The 18,679-nt window shown below is 36.3% G+C and overlaps 1 protein-coding gene across 1 annotated transcript in view; it reads left to right on the plus strand.

The window, feature by feature from the left end:
• Positions 1-16,973, plus strand: part of PLS1 (plastin 1) — a 23,706-nt gene extending 6,733 nt beyond the window's left edge. The window contains 12 exon segments of the mRNA XM_010001647.1: positions 133-265; positions 1,130-1,211; positions 2,515-2,680; positions 2,776-2,918; positions 4,354-4,446; positions 5,960-6,155; positions 11,201-11,279; positions 12,421-12,535; positions 13,245-13,405; positions 14,269-14,392; positions 16,263-16,387; positions 16,841-16,973. Coding sequence (XP_009999949.1) covers positions 133-265; positions 1,130-1,211; positions 2,515-2,680; positions 2,776-2,918; positions 4,354-4,446; positions 5,960-6,155; positions 11,201-11,279; positions 12,421-12,535; positions 13,245-13,405; positions 14,269-14,392; positions 16,263-16,387; positions 16,841-16,973 — 1,550 coding nt within the window.
• The last annotated feature ends 1,706 nt before the right edge of the window (positions 16,974-18,679 follow it).

Consider the following 18,679-nt stretch of genomic DNA (forward strand, 5'->3'; position numbering starts at 1 on the left):
TGCTGACCTGATCCTTTCCATAGCTGGCCTCTGTGAAACTAAGGGGTTTTCTTGGAGATTAATCTCTTTGACCCTTGATATTTAGTAGTATGTGTTACGAAAATAATTATTTCAATGCTGTTTTCTTTTCAGAGGAAGAAAAAGTTGCTTTTGTTAACTGGATAAATAAGGCTCTACAAGATGACCCAGACTGTAAGCACCTCCTACCTATGAACCCATCAGATGCCAGTCTTTTTAAATGCCTTGCAGATGGCATTCTTCTTTGGTGAGTTCAGGGCTGTGAGAAAGAAAATAAATTAATCTCACTGATCACAGGGACATGAATTGGAAAACTTCTGATGGGCTTCACTGTCAGGACTCCACTGTTAAATATTTCAACCAATATATAGGATAGGGAAAATTTGCCCATAGCAAATTTTTAATACGACACTGCATGTATTATAGAAGTGAATTTCTGCTGCAGATCCATAATTATACATGTCAGATACATACAGGCTGTTTATAAAGGAGGTATTACACAGTTCATATATTCATTAGCTGAAATAATTAGAAATCTTGCAAAAATTTTTTAAAAGTTACTAAGTCATAGGATGAGAGGAACAGAAACCTTAGTTAAATCCATATCAAAACAGAGAATATGGAGTAGCTCTCTTAACTTTAGTCTGCTGTAACTTTCCAGTTAGTTAAGTACACTAATAGTACTTATTCATACACCATGGTAACAAGGAATTAGCTTATTTGGATTGGTGTGAATTTGTATTTGAGATCTTTGTAGATGCAAGATAGTACAGAAATGCAGTGCAGAGAAATATTTGCTATATTACAAATTTTTTCACTATGAAGTATTTAACTGTCTTTAGTTTACAGTTTTAATCTTGTAAATAACTGTTCTTTGACAACACTGATGTGCTCTGTTACTGAAGTATAAAACCCAAGTTGCCAATAATTGCATATTATCTGAAGATTTGTAGATTAATTACTCACTAGGGAGAGGAGATTCAGAGGATAAGATGGTCTTTTTTAACTTGTCAGATATGTTTACAGCCAGTTTCAAGTGCTAGGAGTTCATAAGAAAGTAATGTATTTTCTGAGAAACAAAAGGTTAAATAAACTGATTTATCTTCCTTAGCAAAATGATCAACTTTTCACAACCAGATACAATTGATGAAAGGGCTATTAATAAGAAGAAACTTACTCCCTTCACTGTTTCTGTAAGTACTGCACAGATAGGAACTTGCCACAAATTAAAAAGTAAAATATTTTTCTATAGCTTTGTTTTAATGACAATTCTCATGGTGGAGAAAAAAAAAAAAAAAAAGAAAAAGTCCAATATGTTAAAAAATATTGAAGAGTGAAATTCTATTTTCTAACAAACTTTCTTAGATGCTATACAGGAAAGGTGGGGGGTTTTTTCATGCTTTTCTTAGTTCTTTCCCTTTTCACTGTTCTCATTTTTGCTTTCCTAAGATTTGAGTGGGAATTCAATTCTTATTTTAGCAATGCAGAAAGTATCTATGGCTGTATGCTGTATAGTGGGATGATGAATTTTCAGTAGTGGAGAGTGGCTTGGACAGAAGATGAGCAGCTTTATTTTTAATTGTGTGTGAAGTCATGAAAATATTTCAGAGAAACAGTTACTAAAACCTTAGTTTGAGTATAATAGAACAGGTCTGGAAGAAGGAAGTAGATCTATAAGCTACCAGTCTAAGGAGGGGAAAAAAATCCTGATTAAAAACCACAGTTGATTGGCAGACTTCATTTCAGGCTGTGACATTAAAGTATGAAAAGTAAAGAAAAATACCATGTTCTAAATCCTTCAAGTGAGATTTGTAATCTCTACTTATTTAAAGATGTGTTAGCAAAGATAATACTGCTTGTGTTTATGTTCTTTCTAGATAGTTTAAATATGACACAAGAAAGTAGAGAGTAAAATTAACAAGAGCTGTCAAGTGTTTTTTTCTTGGAGTATTTAATCTGTGACAATTCTTAGCTTTACCTTCAGTGTCAGGTTATTGAATTGCTATCATTTTGTTATGCTGTCTGTTCAAGTACAGTTGATGATTTGCTTGTGTAAATGCCAGCTTGTTTAAGATCCAAGATGAGATGACAGGGATGTCAGTTACCTCCTGCACAGGGCAGAACTTCATATGAGCAAGTTTTTCCCCAGGAGCAAGCCCCTGGTATTTTGAGCAATATTGTTTAATTTGTGTGTATGTTACTTATGAGTTAGAAAAATATTTTGATAAGGATATTCCTCAACAATCCAAGCTGCTGAAGGTGGTCCATGATGCTTTGGTGCGTCTGTATTAAACACTGTCAATAAAGTTTTCCATTAAGTTTTTATAAGATAACACAGTGGTTCACAAAAGCTCTCCTGAATGTCATTTTTCTACTAGGAACAACTGAACTAATGCATAATATCTTGTAACTTCCAAAACTTAAAGTATTTAATATTAATAAACTTACTGAGAATTACAACCTCGTAAACTTGTTAATCAATGATGTTCCAAATAGGAAAACCTAAACCTGGCTCTGAACTCAGCATCTGCTATTGGCTGTACAGTTGTCAATATCGGATCACAAGACTTGCAAGAAGGAAGACCCCACTTGGTGTTAGGACTGTTGTGGCAGATCATTAAAGTTGGTCTTTTTGCTGATATTGAGATATCCAGAAATGAAGGTAAGAGTAATGCCATCCATAGCAATGTCTACAATTTGGAATTAACTTAAATCACAATAGCAATGATTTCAGCTTTCTTTCAAACTTGCTTTTAGCTCTTATTGCTTTGCTAAATGAAGGGGAAGAACTAGATGAGTTAATGAAGCTTTCCCCAGAAGAACTCTTGCTACGCTGGGTGAACTACCATCTGGCCAATGCAAGGTGGCAGAAAATCAGTAACTTCAGCCAAGACATTAAGGTATGTAGTTATTGCTCTGATACTTAATCATAATGGTATTTAAACACAGTATGCATAGAAACACAGAGCCACATCAGGAGTACTTAGAAGAATAGCAGTCATCTGCTCTCTCAAGCTCTAAGTTCATGCTGAATTTTCCAACACTCAAAGAGCATTATTTTGATCTCACATATCCTATTTGTTGCTCATACTATGTATGATCACATCACAGTGTAAAGCAAACATATCCAGTAAGTTCATATTCAGGGAAAGTCTAAGATTCTAGAGTTATTAGAGTTACTTAGGACAATTCACACTACCTTATTAGTTATTTTGCCTTTTCTGTAATGCCTGTCCATCCTTCCCTGCTTCTGGGTCCATGGAAACCCATCTTTTCTTCCTTTTGTTGTTTTTAGGAAGAAGTATGTTGCTCTGATACTTAATCATAATGATATTTAAACACACTATGCATAGAAACAAATGAGCCACTGTGACTAGTGGAGTCCCTCAGGCGTCGGTACTGGGACTGGTACTATTCAGTATTTTCATCAATGACCTGAATGAGGGAACAGAGTGTGCCCTCAGCAAGTTTGCTGATGACACTAAACTGGGAGGAGTGGCTGACACACCAGAAGGCTGTGCTGCCATTCAGCAAGACCTGGACAGGCTGGAGAGTTGGGCAGAGAGAAACTTGATGAAATTCAACAAGGGCAAATGTAGAGTCTTTCATGTGGGAAAGAACAACCCCATGTCCCAGTACAGGTTGGGGGCTGACCTGCTGGAGAGCAGTGTAGGAGAAAGGGACCTGGGGGTCCTGATGGACAGGAGGATGCCCATGAGCCAGCAATGTGCCCTTGTAGCCAAGAAGGCCAGTGGCATTCTGGAGTGCACTAGAAAGGGTCTGGTTAGTAGGTCAAGAGAGGTTCTCCTTCCCCTCTATTCTGCCTTGGTGAGGCTGCATCTGGCGTATTGTGTCCAGTTCTGGGCCCCTCAGTTCAAGAAGGACAGGGAACTGCTTGAAAGAGTCCAGTGCATACTGAGGGTTGACCTCATCAATGTTTACAAATATGTAAAAGGTGAGTGTCAGGAGGATGGAGCCAGGCTTTTTTCAGTGGTGTCCAGTAATAGGACAAGGGGCAATGGGTGCAAACGGGAACACAGGAGGTTCCATGTAAACATCAGAAAAAACTGTACTGTGAGGGTGACACAGCACTGGAACAGGCTGCCCAGAGAGGTTGTGGAGTCTCCGCTGGAGACATTCAAAACTCGCCTGGACACGTTCCTGTGTGATGTGCTCTGGGTGATCCTGCTCTGGCAGGGGGTTGGACTAGATGATCTTCTGAGGTCCCTTCCAACCCCTAAGACTCTGTGATTCTATGTAAAGGGCTATGAAGGCTACATGCTTGTTGTTTTGTTGTTGTTTTTTTTTTAATTATTATTACTCTGTTTGATTTAGGATTCAAGAGCATACTACCATCTGTTAAATCAGATTGCACCCAAAGGAGATGTTGATGAATTGTCTATTAATATTGACTTTTCGGGATTTCATGTAAGTATCCAGAAATGCAAAAATAGACTGGAATTATCTGAAACCTCTATGTATGTATCTAACATCCTGGTTCTGAGGCTGTCTCAGAGACCCCTTTTTTTGTAATGGATACAGTAGTTCAGGTTCCTCAGTGGCACAAAAGCTTAAATGGCTAAACACTTGAGTAAAGTTCCAGGGTGCTGCTAAAACAGGACAATGCAACCTGCAGTCTAAAACTGCCGTGCTTTACTTGGAGTGGTATCTAACGGTTTTTTATTTTGGTTTGGGTTCTCCAAGATGAATATTGCAACATCCTGCTTCAGTTCTGCTCTTCTGGAATTGAGACAAGGAAAAAGAGTGGACTTTTACGAACCTGGTGACCCTTCCTCAATCCAAACAGTGTCAGAAATAATATGTGAGGCCTTTCAGTAACCAGAAGGAAAAGGAAGTGTGGCAGCCATCAAGCTTTAAGCTGTAAAGGGATAGAGGGTCTAAAACCAGCCTAGGTAGACGAGAAAAAAACTTTTTCTGAGCTGCTACCTAACGGTCGTTGGAAATTTTTTTCTGAGAATGTATTTCATACAAAATTGAAGTGCCTGCCTAAAATAGAGATATCTGTATATCAATCAAAATCTTAAATAGAATCTTGTTCATAATGAAAACCCACATGTAAAATTGCCTACAAGCTTTAATCCTCTCAAGCTTATTCATGAGGAGAGCTCTGTTTTCTTTGTTTGCTTTTGTTTTGGGGATTTTTTTTGGTAGTCATAAAAGGTACTAGTTAATTTTTCTTTGTAATTTCCTACCATTTATATGGTCATGTTCTGTAATGGGTTATAAACCAGTATCAATAACGTGTAACAACTTGTTCTAGAGCAAGCTTCTAGTTGAGTGTATCAATGCTGAATTACTGACTGTTACTAAATTCTAACAGTTCAATTACTAACTAATTTTCTTAGAGTAACTCTCAGTGCTGTGAGGAACAGAGGCAAAAAGTATATGCTACTTGGTTTTGAAGATTGATTTATGTAGATTAATACTAAGGCTGAATAAACCAAATAGCAGACAGGTTACTGACTTAAGATGATTCAGAGGCACAAATTTGAAAAAGAAAGCAAGGTAGCACATTATCATATTCTGAAACATTCATTCTCTGGGGTTTTGGGCATCATCTAATTATTATGCTTGCACTTAAAAGTAGGGATGGTGAACCTACCGCATGTGTAGCAGAATGTGCAGAAAGGGAATCAACAATCTAAAACTAGAAATAAAACCACTACACCTCTGGCTGCTATTCCTGCAGCTGTGATTCATGGGGAATGCTGTGTAGGCACCTGCCAAAGCAAAGGACTGAGAGGAAGTCAAAGGAAGATGGAAAGAGGGGGAATTGTTATGGGCTGTAAGAGCAAGCTCAGGCACTGGGGGGAATGAAGGAAAGACTAGCATGGGTCACTTAGAGATATGCTAAGCTGAAGATTCTGTAAAGAATGAAAGTATGCTTGTATTCATTCCAACATTTATTTTTTTCTTTCAGGATAAAAATGACTTGAGAAGGGCTGAATACATGCTCCAACAAGCAGATAAATTGGGCTGCAGACAGTTTGTAACTCCAGCTGATGTAGTTGCAGGCAACCCTAAGCTAAATTTGGCTTTTGTTGCAAATCTCTTTAACACGTATCCAGCCCTACACAAGCCTGAGAATTCATCGTACGATCCCAATTTATTAGAAGGTACTCAACTTGCTAAGCATACAGGAGAAAATATTATTGATTTTGATTTGTGTTCCTTCTAGGCTGTGATACAGGATCGGTGTGTGATGGTGCCTGTGTTAATGCCAGCATATAGAGCTTTCTCACTAACTTTCAATACAAACCTGTAGTACAAGTCCCTGTCACTGTGAATATTGTTCATTTATGTTAGCCTGACCAAAACTTATTAATGAATAACCTTCTACCATTCATTTGCAGGAGCAAAAACTCTACTCCCAGTTACCTGTGCTTTCCATACTGTCTATATTTTAGCTGATGCACAAATTCTAGCTTTCCTTAATTTTCAGTGCTATACTATGCAACTATTTTTTACAGTAATTTTCACATATTGTGTTTATATATATATGTATCTGTGTGTATGTGTATTACTTTGTTGCCTTTTAAAACAGGAAACATTTTTGTTAAAAAAAAGGTTTATATCACCAACCTCTAGTAATCTATTGCATCAGCAACATATATAGATTCTAGCATATTGGCAAGTTTGGACTTGAACTGTACAGTTCAGATCATTGATGCTAGAGATGAAGGGATAATTGGTAGCAATCTTTAGCTGTTACCCTTTCTGTGGACCAGCTAATATAGGATAATGAAATGGCTCCTGCCAGTGTATTTCAGTTGTTCAGTGATCTCAAAGGAATGGTGAGAATCAGGGGTGCTGCACTCGGGAGAATCATCAGCAATGTTCACACATTCCTCTGCATTGCCCACTCCTGCCTTCCTCTTACTGTTCCTATCAGGTTTCCTTTCCATCTAGGTGAGTCCATTTTCCTTTCCTCCTCTTTTCATAATTTGTCTGCTCTGCTGCATCCCTGTGTCACAAATCTTGTAGCCCTCAGAGCACTCCTGTTTCAGGCTTCCCACTCTTCTAGGTTCAGCTGGGCACTAGCTGTGGTAGAAGTATCAAGCTGTGGTAGAAGTATCAGAGTACAGGAGGCAGTCTTCCCTTTTCAGCTGTGATATCCCTAGTCTCTGCAGTCCCTGCTGTCCTGGACAAAGGATTGAAGGAAAGGCCTGCTCTTCCTCTCCTGCATTTTTGCTAGAAATGCTCTTGGAAATGTCTACAGGAGCCGTGTTGAGTTGGTATATGTTCAGTTCAGCTTCTCTGTTCTGAACGTAAAGTTGCAGGTGGGACTCAATACTTAAAACATGGTCAAATTTAGAAGAATTTTCATTGGCACAGCAAAACCAAGCTGAACTACTTTCTGAACTTGCCTAATATATTTAGATGAGATCAAAGTCTCAGCTAAAACAGTAAAAAGTTGCAGTCACCTAAATGCTAGATTACTATTATGTAATGATTAATACTGGCCAAATTTAACTTAGTGTTCATAGTATATTTTAGAGATGCATAATCATGCCAATGTTATCTGTTCAAAGACAAGTAGATGACTCTCCTTTGCCCCCAGATAATCTCCTGTGGTGTCATGTAGATCTAAACCATCAAAATAGTTCTTTCTGCCAAAAGGCAATGTTATTAATGTTTTTCTGTTGGGGGTTTTTTGTGTGTTTTTTTTAAAATAAAATCCTTTGCTTTTTCTGCTGTTTTCTCAAGGTAGTGATATAAAATAGAAGACATTAATTTCTTTATAGTTTCATCATAGATTGTTGAAATCTGACTCATAATTTATAATGCTTTCCTATTTTGCTTCATGAAATCCAGATTTGACCCCTCCTAATGTAGGTACTGTATTTAGTACTTTTCTGTACTCCATAAAAGTGTTAATTCTGCAGTTTTCTTTTTTTTTTCCTAGTTTCTTTAATACTCTCTGTCCTTTTCTGGTTGATTTTTTGCATTATTCTTGTGGTTTTTTATTGCTTTAATATGCCGTCATAAGAGAAGAAAAAAAACAAACCACAGGTCTAACATGCATAAAATGAGGGCAGGACTTGCAGTAAGTCAAATGCTATATAGTTCTTTCTGTGGGTTCCACCAGTAGGGAATTTCCATGAACCAAGATGTGAAGCTCTAGGCATGTGTGGGTGAGTAGAACTTTCTGAAGATCTCCAATTCCCTGCATATATTCCATCTTTTCAATGACTGTTCCACCCAAAGAGTATGATGTGGCTGTTCTTTTTGGTTTAAGACAACAAACACTGTGTGCATCAATTGACATCTGCTCTGACAGTGCATAACAAGTGTGGACTTGTATATGCAGAGCATATCCCTCAGCTATACTGACAGCAAAGTGCATGTTTGGAGTTACGTGGGGATGGAGGGGAGAGTCCTGACCCCAGTCAGTGGACAGCCTTTAACTGTGTGTTGCTGCAGCTCTAAGGAACTTCTCACTTGTAGGGAAGGCAGCAGAGTTTGGAGTCCAAGTCATACAGAAAGCTGAGTCCTTGGGATGTAGAGGAGAGTTTTTTGTCCCCCTATGTGTTCTCCAGTGTAGATTCCTCTGCTGAGGTAGCTTAGTCCACTGGCACAAGAGGGTTAACTTCTCCTGCTCAGGCTATCTGAACTTAGGGTGCAAATTCCATCTTTTGTCTTTCAGAGAGAACTGTAGGTATTTGGAGCCCTTCGTATTCTTGACCCTACCCCTATGGCTACTCCTCATGCAGTTCCATAGTATATGATCTCAAAGAAAGAGATGGCAATAAATGAAAAGGATGCTACCAAATTTGCTCCTCTCTTTTTTGTGTAGCTCTGCCCCCTTTCTGCAGTTTTCCAATGATTTTGGCTATCTGCTGCACCACTTAGCAGAAGATGTGCTCCTGATAGGATTACAAGGTATACTTTGAATAAAAGAATAGAGAGAAAAAATTGGTCAGCTCTCAGCCATCTGGAAAACTTAGGAACACTTATGTGTTGCATGACAAAGGGATTTGTTTAGAGTGGCATATTAAATATAGTATGTTGTGTGTAGTTCCTGGATTCCCACTATCCAAAAGGGTGCTGCCCAACTTGCATGCTCTTGCTCTTGCTTGGCTACTTTGGATTCTTTCAACAATGTTAAGCATGTATTTTAAAATTCTCAATCCGATTGCAGTTGCTGAGTATCTGCTTTTGTAGCTATGCTTTGTTTACAAAGAGTTCATGAAGTAATTTTGTTACTGTCTTTGCAATGGACAAGTGTTCCTAAAAGCAATTTGCAGTTGGTATTTTAGGTATTGCAAGCCAACTTGAAGTTCAGTAAGCCTAAAAACTTAAAAAAATAAAAAGAGCAAAAGGGCCTTGCTTCAAAATCCTATAACCTCGTAATAATACTAAATATAAATAACTCATAATAATTTAAATTTCATATAATGCTTGTATTTTTTTTCTGTCTTCTTTATGGAAGAACACTGATGTTTTTAATAACTTAGTTGTAAAATGTGATTCTTGGTCTTTTAAATTTTGTTGTGCAAAGAAATACATGAAACAAATCTGACAGCCTGAAGACCTTGCATGGTAGTATTTTTCATTGTTTCATCATATATTCATCAGTGACTGGTAATTTCTACAAGTAAATCTTTGAAATGAATGTCGGTTTGAATTGCATATGAAAGCTCATTATTTATAAAAGAAATTATATCAGTGGGATTAATATAAACTATTTCATAATAATTAGAAAGGGAAGGAACTGATAAGCTGGCCGAAACTTAAAAAATCTTATTCTGTTGGAAAAATGTCAGTTAGAGCTGAAATTTCTTATTTTTAATATATTTTCAACTCCAGAGCTTTTTCTATAAAAGAGGAAGAGACCTAGATTAAAATTGTAACCTTTGTCTAAAAATCAGTGTCATAAGCCTATTAAATGGAAAAATAATATTTAGGAGGGTTTTTTTCTATGCTAATATGATAAATACATGTTTATACAGTAGCTTCATTTTGCAGAAGCATTCATTGTTCTATAATCAACACAGAACTGCAGTAGTGAATGAGGCAGTTTTCATGCTACATAAACCTCATTAGACAAACTTGGTACCATTATCCTCTAAGGAAAAGACAAAAAAAGCAAAAATCTTGCTCATATTTTTGTGTTTGAGGCCTGAGAGAACCTGTTCTTTTACTGTTTTGGGAGGTTTTCTCCTTCTTCCATGTCCTGTTTTCTTAACTGTGGATTATCAGCCCAGTGGAATAAAGTGACAAGGTTATTCCAAGCTCACATATTTGGGCTAAGTATTTCCTTTAATGCTCTTTTTGATGTAAAACAGCTTATGCAGCACTGGTTCACATGCAGTAGGTCACAGATAACATTGCTGAAGGTAGTGTTGTATGTAGAAAACTAACGTATAATAATTACAAACTGTAAATTTATATAGAGAGTGTTTAGGGGAACCCATGATTACAACAGATAAAAACAATCTAGGTCAGGAAAGTGAAGCATGTTTGTATGGTTTTTTTACGACGTTTTTGGCATTTCTCATGAGCAGAGTTGCTAGTTAAAACTGCCAGAGTAACTAGTTCTCCTGGCAGTGTCAGTAGCTTCACAAATGTAAGAAATCCAATACTGCCTTGCTGAGTCTTCAGCGCTAAAAACTAAAAAGGGGAGGTCTGTTGTTTTCGAGAGGATCTTCACAAACTAATACTGGGAACTTGTGTGGAGAGAAGTGGAGCTGTAGTTTCCGGAGTGTGAGGTAATTGCAGTAAGTGCGTTAGTACTAACTTATTAAAATAACGACATCTCAATTTGAACTTAAGATAGCTCTGGTTACAATTTCCACTGGTTCTGGATTTAAGAAGTTATTATTAATCATCACTATTTTCTCCATTATAAATAAGTTAAAATATAGCCAACAAATTGCTTCTGTATTTTATCAAATTGTATTTACAAAGAAAAATGTAGTGTAATAGTATTCCATGTACTCCTCTGACCTTGTGCCCAGAACTCGGGGACTCTGAATTTGATAGGATTTCCTTGACTTATTCTTCAGTAGAGAACCTGCCAGGGAGTATGACTGAACTTTTTCTTTTTTTTTTATGTAGGGGGTGGGACATGCAAGTCACTTAAACATCACTTGTTAATAATGTTGCTTACTAAATTATTTCTCCAGTAACTTACATAGAATTATATTTGTCACCATAGGAGAAAGTAATGAAGAAAGGACTTTCAGAAACTGGATGAATTCACTGGGTGTAAGCCCATATGTTAATCATTTATATAGGTAAGGCTTTAAAAAAATATTTTATTTCCCTTGCATGATAGGGGAAGACGGGAAGAAGAAAGGTAGGTTGTATTTCTACTAGAACAGAGATTTCTAGGTTTCCACACAGTGTGATAGGAATTTCAAAACCAGTCTGTAGAACGGCATTAAGCAGTATCTGACTAAGATAATTCTATTCATTATTTAGAAAAAAATAGAACACCTGGTAAGTTTTCATGTGTGTCTCTCACTTGTACTTGGAATTACATTTTTTAAGAAGGGGAGATAATTATGTTTTATAATGCATGATTTTTCTTTTTCTCTTATGGCAGCTGAAATTACATCAAACCCATTATTTAAATAGTAATATAATTCTAAACTGTAAGAGAGGATAGATGCCTTCTGAGTAGACTGTAAGAATCCATGTAGTGTTCCCTCAAATAAAGGGCTTTAGCCCTTAGTGGTGTTTCAGATGACTTTCAAATTGTACAAGCAGTTGATTCAAATCCTAGCAATAAAGGATGGGATGTATGTGGCAACTGGGAACATATGCTTGCCTGTATAGTTGCTGTTAGATTTCATTGTTTCTGGTTTATGAGCTCTGGTAAAGTGATACCATCTGTAGCTAGCTTGATTTAGGTAATTCAGTTTAGCAAATAGCTGAAAGGGACTTTTTAGAAAGGAAATTTATAATGGGAATATAATACTTATCCTAATATTCTTTTTTCACAAGGTAAGTATGTTAGTTTTGATTATTCTTTAGCAAAGTGTATCTGTAGGTGCAGATAAAGGATGTGTATTTAACATTTTGGAAACCTTATCACTGGAGAAACTAAAATTAGGTCAATAAATGAAAACTCTTTAGATGTTTTATCTATGCCTGCCTTAAAAAATATTTAAATAGTTGCCAAAACCAGTGGCTGTGCTTACTTCACTGAGATTTGTGAAAATTATGAAATTAAATATACAATTTCATGTTGTTAATCACAGAAATCAAGCAATTGGATAAAGGTCAGTTTCTTCACAAAATGACTAACATTTTTATATGTGTGAATAGCATTTTTCAGCAACTTAATTACACTTGGAGAAGTCTCAAATAATTAATATTGTCATTGTGAGTATGAGCTTTTGTACTAAAACCCGTTATTTTACTCTGGTTTAGTGACCTCTCTGATGCTTTAATCATCTTCCAATTGTATGATATGACTCGTGTGCCAGTTGACTGGAGCCACATCAACAAACCTCCTTACCCAGTGCTTGGTGGAAATATGAAAAAGGTGGGTAGAAATTGTCTTTCAGTTCACTGTCGTTGTCTCCCATTGAGCTGTTTGTAGTAACTTGGGTTGTCTAGATACATGTGCTACTGAGACAGTCACAGGGAAAAAGAAAAGCAAAAAGTATCTTCCAGCTATTATCCCAAGTAATATATATATATATGTATAGCACTTAGAGCAGTTTCTAAATCTGTACATCTTTGGCAATATTTAATTTAGGGTCTAATTAAGGTATATAAGTGAAAATTTCAGGCCTGATGCAGCTGTCATTGCCTGATGCTCTGACAGGTGTTCCCTCACAGAGCAGTTTTGTATGCTGCCAGCAGAATTTGTGCAAGAGTTGCAGAATCCAAGCTTTCAGTTAATTCTGTGATCATTATGAAGGCAGAAATAGGAAAAAAAAATAATTAAGAAGAATACACTTTTTTTTTTTTCTAAATTCAGTTACTATGTAAGCATATATTAATTTGTTTCAGCAAACCTGGTTTTCTCAAGTGTGAAAAAAGATTGTAATTGGAATCTTGCATATCTGCATTTATAGTAAAAAAATTGTATTATTTTCATCACAGTGTAGAAAGGCTTGAATTTTTTCTCCAGATCTCACCATATGTAACAGTAAGCCAAATTAATTAAAAATACACATAGATTATAAGTCTGTATATTTAAAAATATTAAGGTGTCTTAATTATTTGCACACAACATTTATTTTTAGATTGAGAATTGCAATTATGCAGTAGAACTCGGGAAGACAAAAGCCAAATTCTCACTGGTGGGTATTGCTGGACATGACCTAAATGAGGGTAATCCAACTCTGACCTTGGCTTTGGTGTGGCAGCTGATGAGAAGGGAAACTAGCCACAGTATGCCATAGATGTGGATATATGTCTGTGCATATGTCTCTATATTAAGGTAAATTTAAGCTAATGTTCAGCTCACCTAACAGGTATGTTAGCAAGTCACCTCTAAATAACTCTCTTATCTAGGATTAAACTTCATGGGGTTTTTTTGTAGTTTTATATACTGTGTAGTGATTGAAACCACAATAGTGTCTGTCTACACATTGATTTACAGAGACAATTAAAACCTTGTCTACTAAAAAGTAATTAAAATTATAAACTCTGCAGCAAGTAAAAAAAGCAGAACTTCATGTGGATTCCATGTACCTTTCCATAAGCAGAGAATAATTTAAATATCTGAAATCAAAAAAGAAAGATAAATAGGAAGAGATGATGTATGTTATAGAAGTTAAAATGGGAAGTAATTTTTAGGCTATGACAGCTGCAGTAATACAACTATCATAAAATAAAAATTTTGTTAGTGCAGTCACCAGGAACAAAATATATTAAACATTAATGTAATTTACTTCATTTCAAACACTTCTCACAGGTTAATTTTCTTACACTCAGTGTTCTTGATTATCAGACTGTTGCAACTCACAGATGGTAGGTAGCCATTTAAGCTTATACAGTAAAATTAGTTATGATGTGCTGAGTAAAACAATTATATGAAGTAGACATAACAGTGAATATTACAAGTTTTGGTTCTTACTTTATTATTGCAACAACCAAAAAAGTAATTTAAATTACTATATTATTCCTATGGTAAGGGTACCTTATCAAGATGAATACTTGGCATTGTTACTGTGCTGAGGTAATACTTTACTGTTGCTTGTAGCTTTGTACTGTTTGCAGAGTTGAGTTCTACCACTCACTATAAGACTCTTACTTGCTTTCAAGGTATACTTTGAACGTACTATCAGACCTTGGAGAGGGGGAAAAAGTAAATGATGAAATTATTATTAAGTGGGTGAATCGGACACTTGCAACAGCAAATAAGAAAACTTCAATCACAAGTTTCAAGGTAATTGAATTAATTTGCTTTTCTTCTTTCCGCATAAAATCAGATCCGGAGTTTTTAACCTGATCTGGTAACAACTTGGCTTTAACAGTGGCTCTCCTATCAGCTAGCATACTTGGATAAAGAAATATGTTTGGCAGTCTGTGAAGTATTTTACAAGTCTATTAGTTAGAAACAAAAAAATAATTATAATTGCTGCTGTAAGATTTAAAACAAAACAAAACAAAAACCCAACAGCAACAAAAAAGAGGCCAAACTTCCCAAGGGGCTTCTGTCAGAAGCTGGAAACGTTTGGGCATGGCACGTTATATGGCACGCTTAAACCTGTACAAACATGAAGAACAATTTTGGAAATGCTGGGGAGGGGGTAAATTGCCATTTTTAATAATAGCTGGTCAAAAAGATGTACTCGTGTCCAACATAGCCAGGAGAGGGGGCACAAGTTAACCAGTGACATCTTTTATCTGTACTGGCACTGCTGATACAGACCTCTACAAAACAGGAACTTGCCACGTTCAGCAAATATGAACAAAGCACCAAAGGAGCTTTCCCTTCACATTTTTAGTGTCAAATATGAAAGAAGTCATACGTATGTCAGGCGTGTCATGCTGTTTGATTCTCATTCTTTAGAAATGGTACATTAATAATTGCCCTTGCAAATCAATAGAATATACTTATACAGGCTCATTTTATACTCTCCAACAGTTATGTCTGCGGTTCACAAAAGGAGTGTTAGAACCTACCAAGTTAAATACCTGAGAGCTCATTGTATTATGAAATTGCATTAGGCAAAAGGTGATATAAAATAATTCTATAGAGCAAAATATTTAGTATAGGTAATTGTCTTAAATGGGATTGCTGCTTTTCGTATTTCTACATAAATTGTAATAATGGTGGTATAAATAAGTTGAAAGTACAAAGAAATTCTGTTTGTGGTATGCCTGTGGTTTGGGGGGGGACATTGTGTCTTTAGGGTAGTTCAAGTAATAGATCAATAAGGAGCTATTGATGTAAAGTGACATTATTCAGCATATCTTTTATACTACTGATTTTTCAACATTCGCATATATTTCACAGTTTGAATTTTTGTCTGTATGCTAGGGTTACTGCAGTAAGCAGACTGGGTAGCAGAGCAAGTAGAGGTCCCTGACATTTATTGAAGACTATGAAAGCAAGGTTCTATTGAACTACCTTTAGTTCAAACAATAATCATAATAGAGGTGTGGGTTTTGGCTTACAGTCCTGGGGAGATATTTTGAGAGGTTCAATGTCTTCAAGATTTATGGTACCATTAAAAAATGTATAATGTGGTGGCCCTATGGTTTGACATCGTCAGCTGCTTATCTGCCCTAACAGGTGGGAAGAAGTAATTGGAGCAATAGCGGTTGCCGTTTTAAGAACAGAAAGAAACATGTCTGTGTATTAAATACAAAACACAGACTGCTTGAACTAGCTCAGAATACCATCTGAGTTGAAAAATTATAAAGTGAGCCATAAACTACTGCAGAATATAGTTCCACTACAAGACAAGGAGAAAAATAAAAGTAGTTGGGAAATGTAAATACCTTTTTGTTGTCTTTAAACTCTGATCCTTAGACTTCTTTCAAAGCTCCCTGCCTTCCTTAGGGAAGTTTCATTACATCTATTTAAACGATCTTTGTAATAATATCAGTACTGATTGTGAACCTTAAGATTTTGATTGCAGAAAATAACATTTGACCTCATAATGGAGGGGAGAAACTTTCATGCAATTAACAAAATGTGCTGCTATCTTTCAGTAGGGATGTAAGATGTGTGTAAGGGATTTTTGCATTGTGAAAACAGAATAATAAAATATTCCTTATACTCATCTTTCAAGTCTTATCTTTTTTAGGACAAATCAATCAGTACTAGTTTACCTGTCCTAGATTTAATAGATGCCATTGCACCAAAAGCAGTTAGTCCAGAAATGGTCAAGAGAGAAGATCTTTCTTATGAAGACAAATTAAATAATGCTAAGTAAGTTTAAAATGCATGCTTTGTGTTTTCCTAACGTGCAGGAAATGCGTGAATTGATTGTGTAATGAATGATTTACTGATTGTTTTAAGATTACACTAATATTGATTTGTTTCAAATGTAGTATATATTATAAATTCTTATATTCTAGAGCTGTTTTTATAACATATATAAATTCTGAACTCAAATTCACAGCTCATATGACCTATCACCACTGCCCTGTAACTGGTTTGTTAATAGCCTGAGATAACTCATCTTGGTTTTGATAAAACATTATTTGATAACCAGTAGCAGAACATCTACCACTACAATTGCTAATACATGCTTTCTTCACAATATTTTCCACTTTCTGTTAGTAGCTAAGTACTGACTGAACCAGTGTTTCTTGTTGTTGATATTGGCACACTAGTAGATGCAAGGACAGTAACAGTATTTATCTCCTCTTGTTTTCCAAGGTATGCCATTTCAGTTGCTCGAAAAATAGGAGCTCGTATATATGCTCTCCCAGATGATCTTGTTGAAGTGAAACCAAAAATGGTGATGACAGTGTTTGCATGTTTGATGGGACGAGGACTGAACAAAATATAATGAAGACCTGTAATACAACTTTCTGCCACATTAAGCATGATGAATGCCTCACAGTTTACAGAATTCGGAAGCTTAGTATGAAAAGAGAACATTTGAATGCACAAATACACCTGTTAAATACATTTTGATGTGTTTATATTAGTTAAAATTCTATTAATTTTCTTTAGACATAGATTATTTATGGGTAGGATAGTATTCAGAACATATTCATTACCAAATGAACATCACAGATTTGTATTGCTTTAAGAAAACCCCCACACCATGTTAATCAAGCATGGTTTGTATTGGTTTCCTTAGCACTCTATGCATCTGCATACATTTGCATATGTTATTTCAGGACCTATTGTAAAATATTGGTTCATTTTTGTGGATGTTAGTTATATGTAGTCATACAAGACTCAAGGTGCATTCTACTCCTAATCATATTACTTCTAAACTGCACAGAAATTATCATCCTTGCCTTAGTCTTTGAGAGCCTAATTCCTGTTGAAGCCAATGAGAGTCTTATCAGTGACTTCAGTGAGAGCAAGTGAAGGCCTGTGAGAATGACTGGAAACTAATTAATATTGATAAAGCTGATGAAACCTTTATGGGAGAGTAATCTTTAAATACATGTAGTAGTTCTGTTACTGAGCAGGAACTTCTATAGTCTGTGTCTTAAGAAAAAACAGCAAATAGTGAGCAGAAATGTAATCATGTCCTAAGTTAGGTTTGCCTGTGCAGTAGCTTTTGCAGTTGCATACTCATCTTTTTTAATTTTTCCTTTTTTTTTCCTAGAATATTGTGTAAGAAAATAAAGACTTGGCTAGTCCAGGCAGGGTATTGCATTTCCTAATAGATTACTCCTTTGATTTTCCTGTAGTGTATATAATGTGTGCAGAGGTTTTGTCTTCGAAGACTGGTGTATTGTCTGGATGAGATGAAGTCCATAATTTTCTTATTTTAAAGTATTCTTTCTCTGCAGCTGTAAATGTTAAGCTAACATTCTGGAGCTGGATGTTGATTAAAGCTGTTAGCAGATGCCAAACAGTAAGAAAGAAGAAAACTAAATTGAAAATAAATACTGTTGTGTTGGTTTTTTTTCCAAGTATGAAACTATTTCTCGCAGCTCCTGAAAACAGTTTTAAGTGTGGCAAAAGCCAGAAGTCATGATAAGTGAACAGCTGGACTAAGAATAAATTATTAATAGTTGATAGTTACCTGTTTTATATTCCCAGTTCTAAGCAATGACAGTGTTGTATAGGATTTGATTACTTGGAGGCAAATCAGTTTGAAGTCCTCGTTCAAGGCAGGCTAAACTAAGGCTTACTTGAACTCTATACCACAAGAATAAATTATCTTTTCTTGGACAATACGGTTCTAAAGGATTCTATTTACCTGCCCAGGCTCGCAGATGTCAGTATTTCCTGTTGTCTTAACTGTTGCTGTAGAATTTTGTTCCCTTAAGGGAACTGAAATGGGTTTTCAGGGGTAACCATTTCATCCTCCTCAGCCTAAACCTTTGACGTATAAGCTCCGAGGGCTGAATGTTGAAGGATCAATGACAACTCGCACCACCTGAAAGGAACTTGTTTTCTCAGAGTACTGTAAACAAGATGTTTCTAAAGATGCCGTGAGAGGCTGCCCGGCCGCTGCCGGCGGGAGGGAGGGCAGGCCCAGCTCGCAGGCCCAGCCCGCAGGCCGGTGCCACAGCCGCGCTCCGCCCC

Source organism: Chaetura pelagica, unplaced genomic scaffold (genome assembly GCF_000747805.2).
Source record: "Chaetura pelagica isolate M959 unplaced genomic scaffold, ChaPel_1.0 scaffold207, whole genome shotgun sequence".
Taxonomy (NCBI): Eukaryota; Metazoa; Chordata; class Aves; order Apodiformes; family Apodidae; genus Chaetura; species Chaetura pelagica.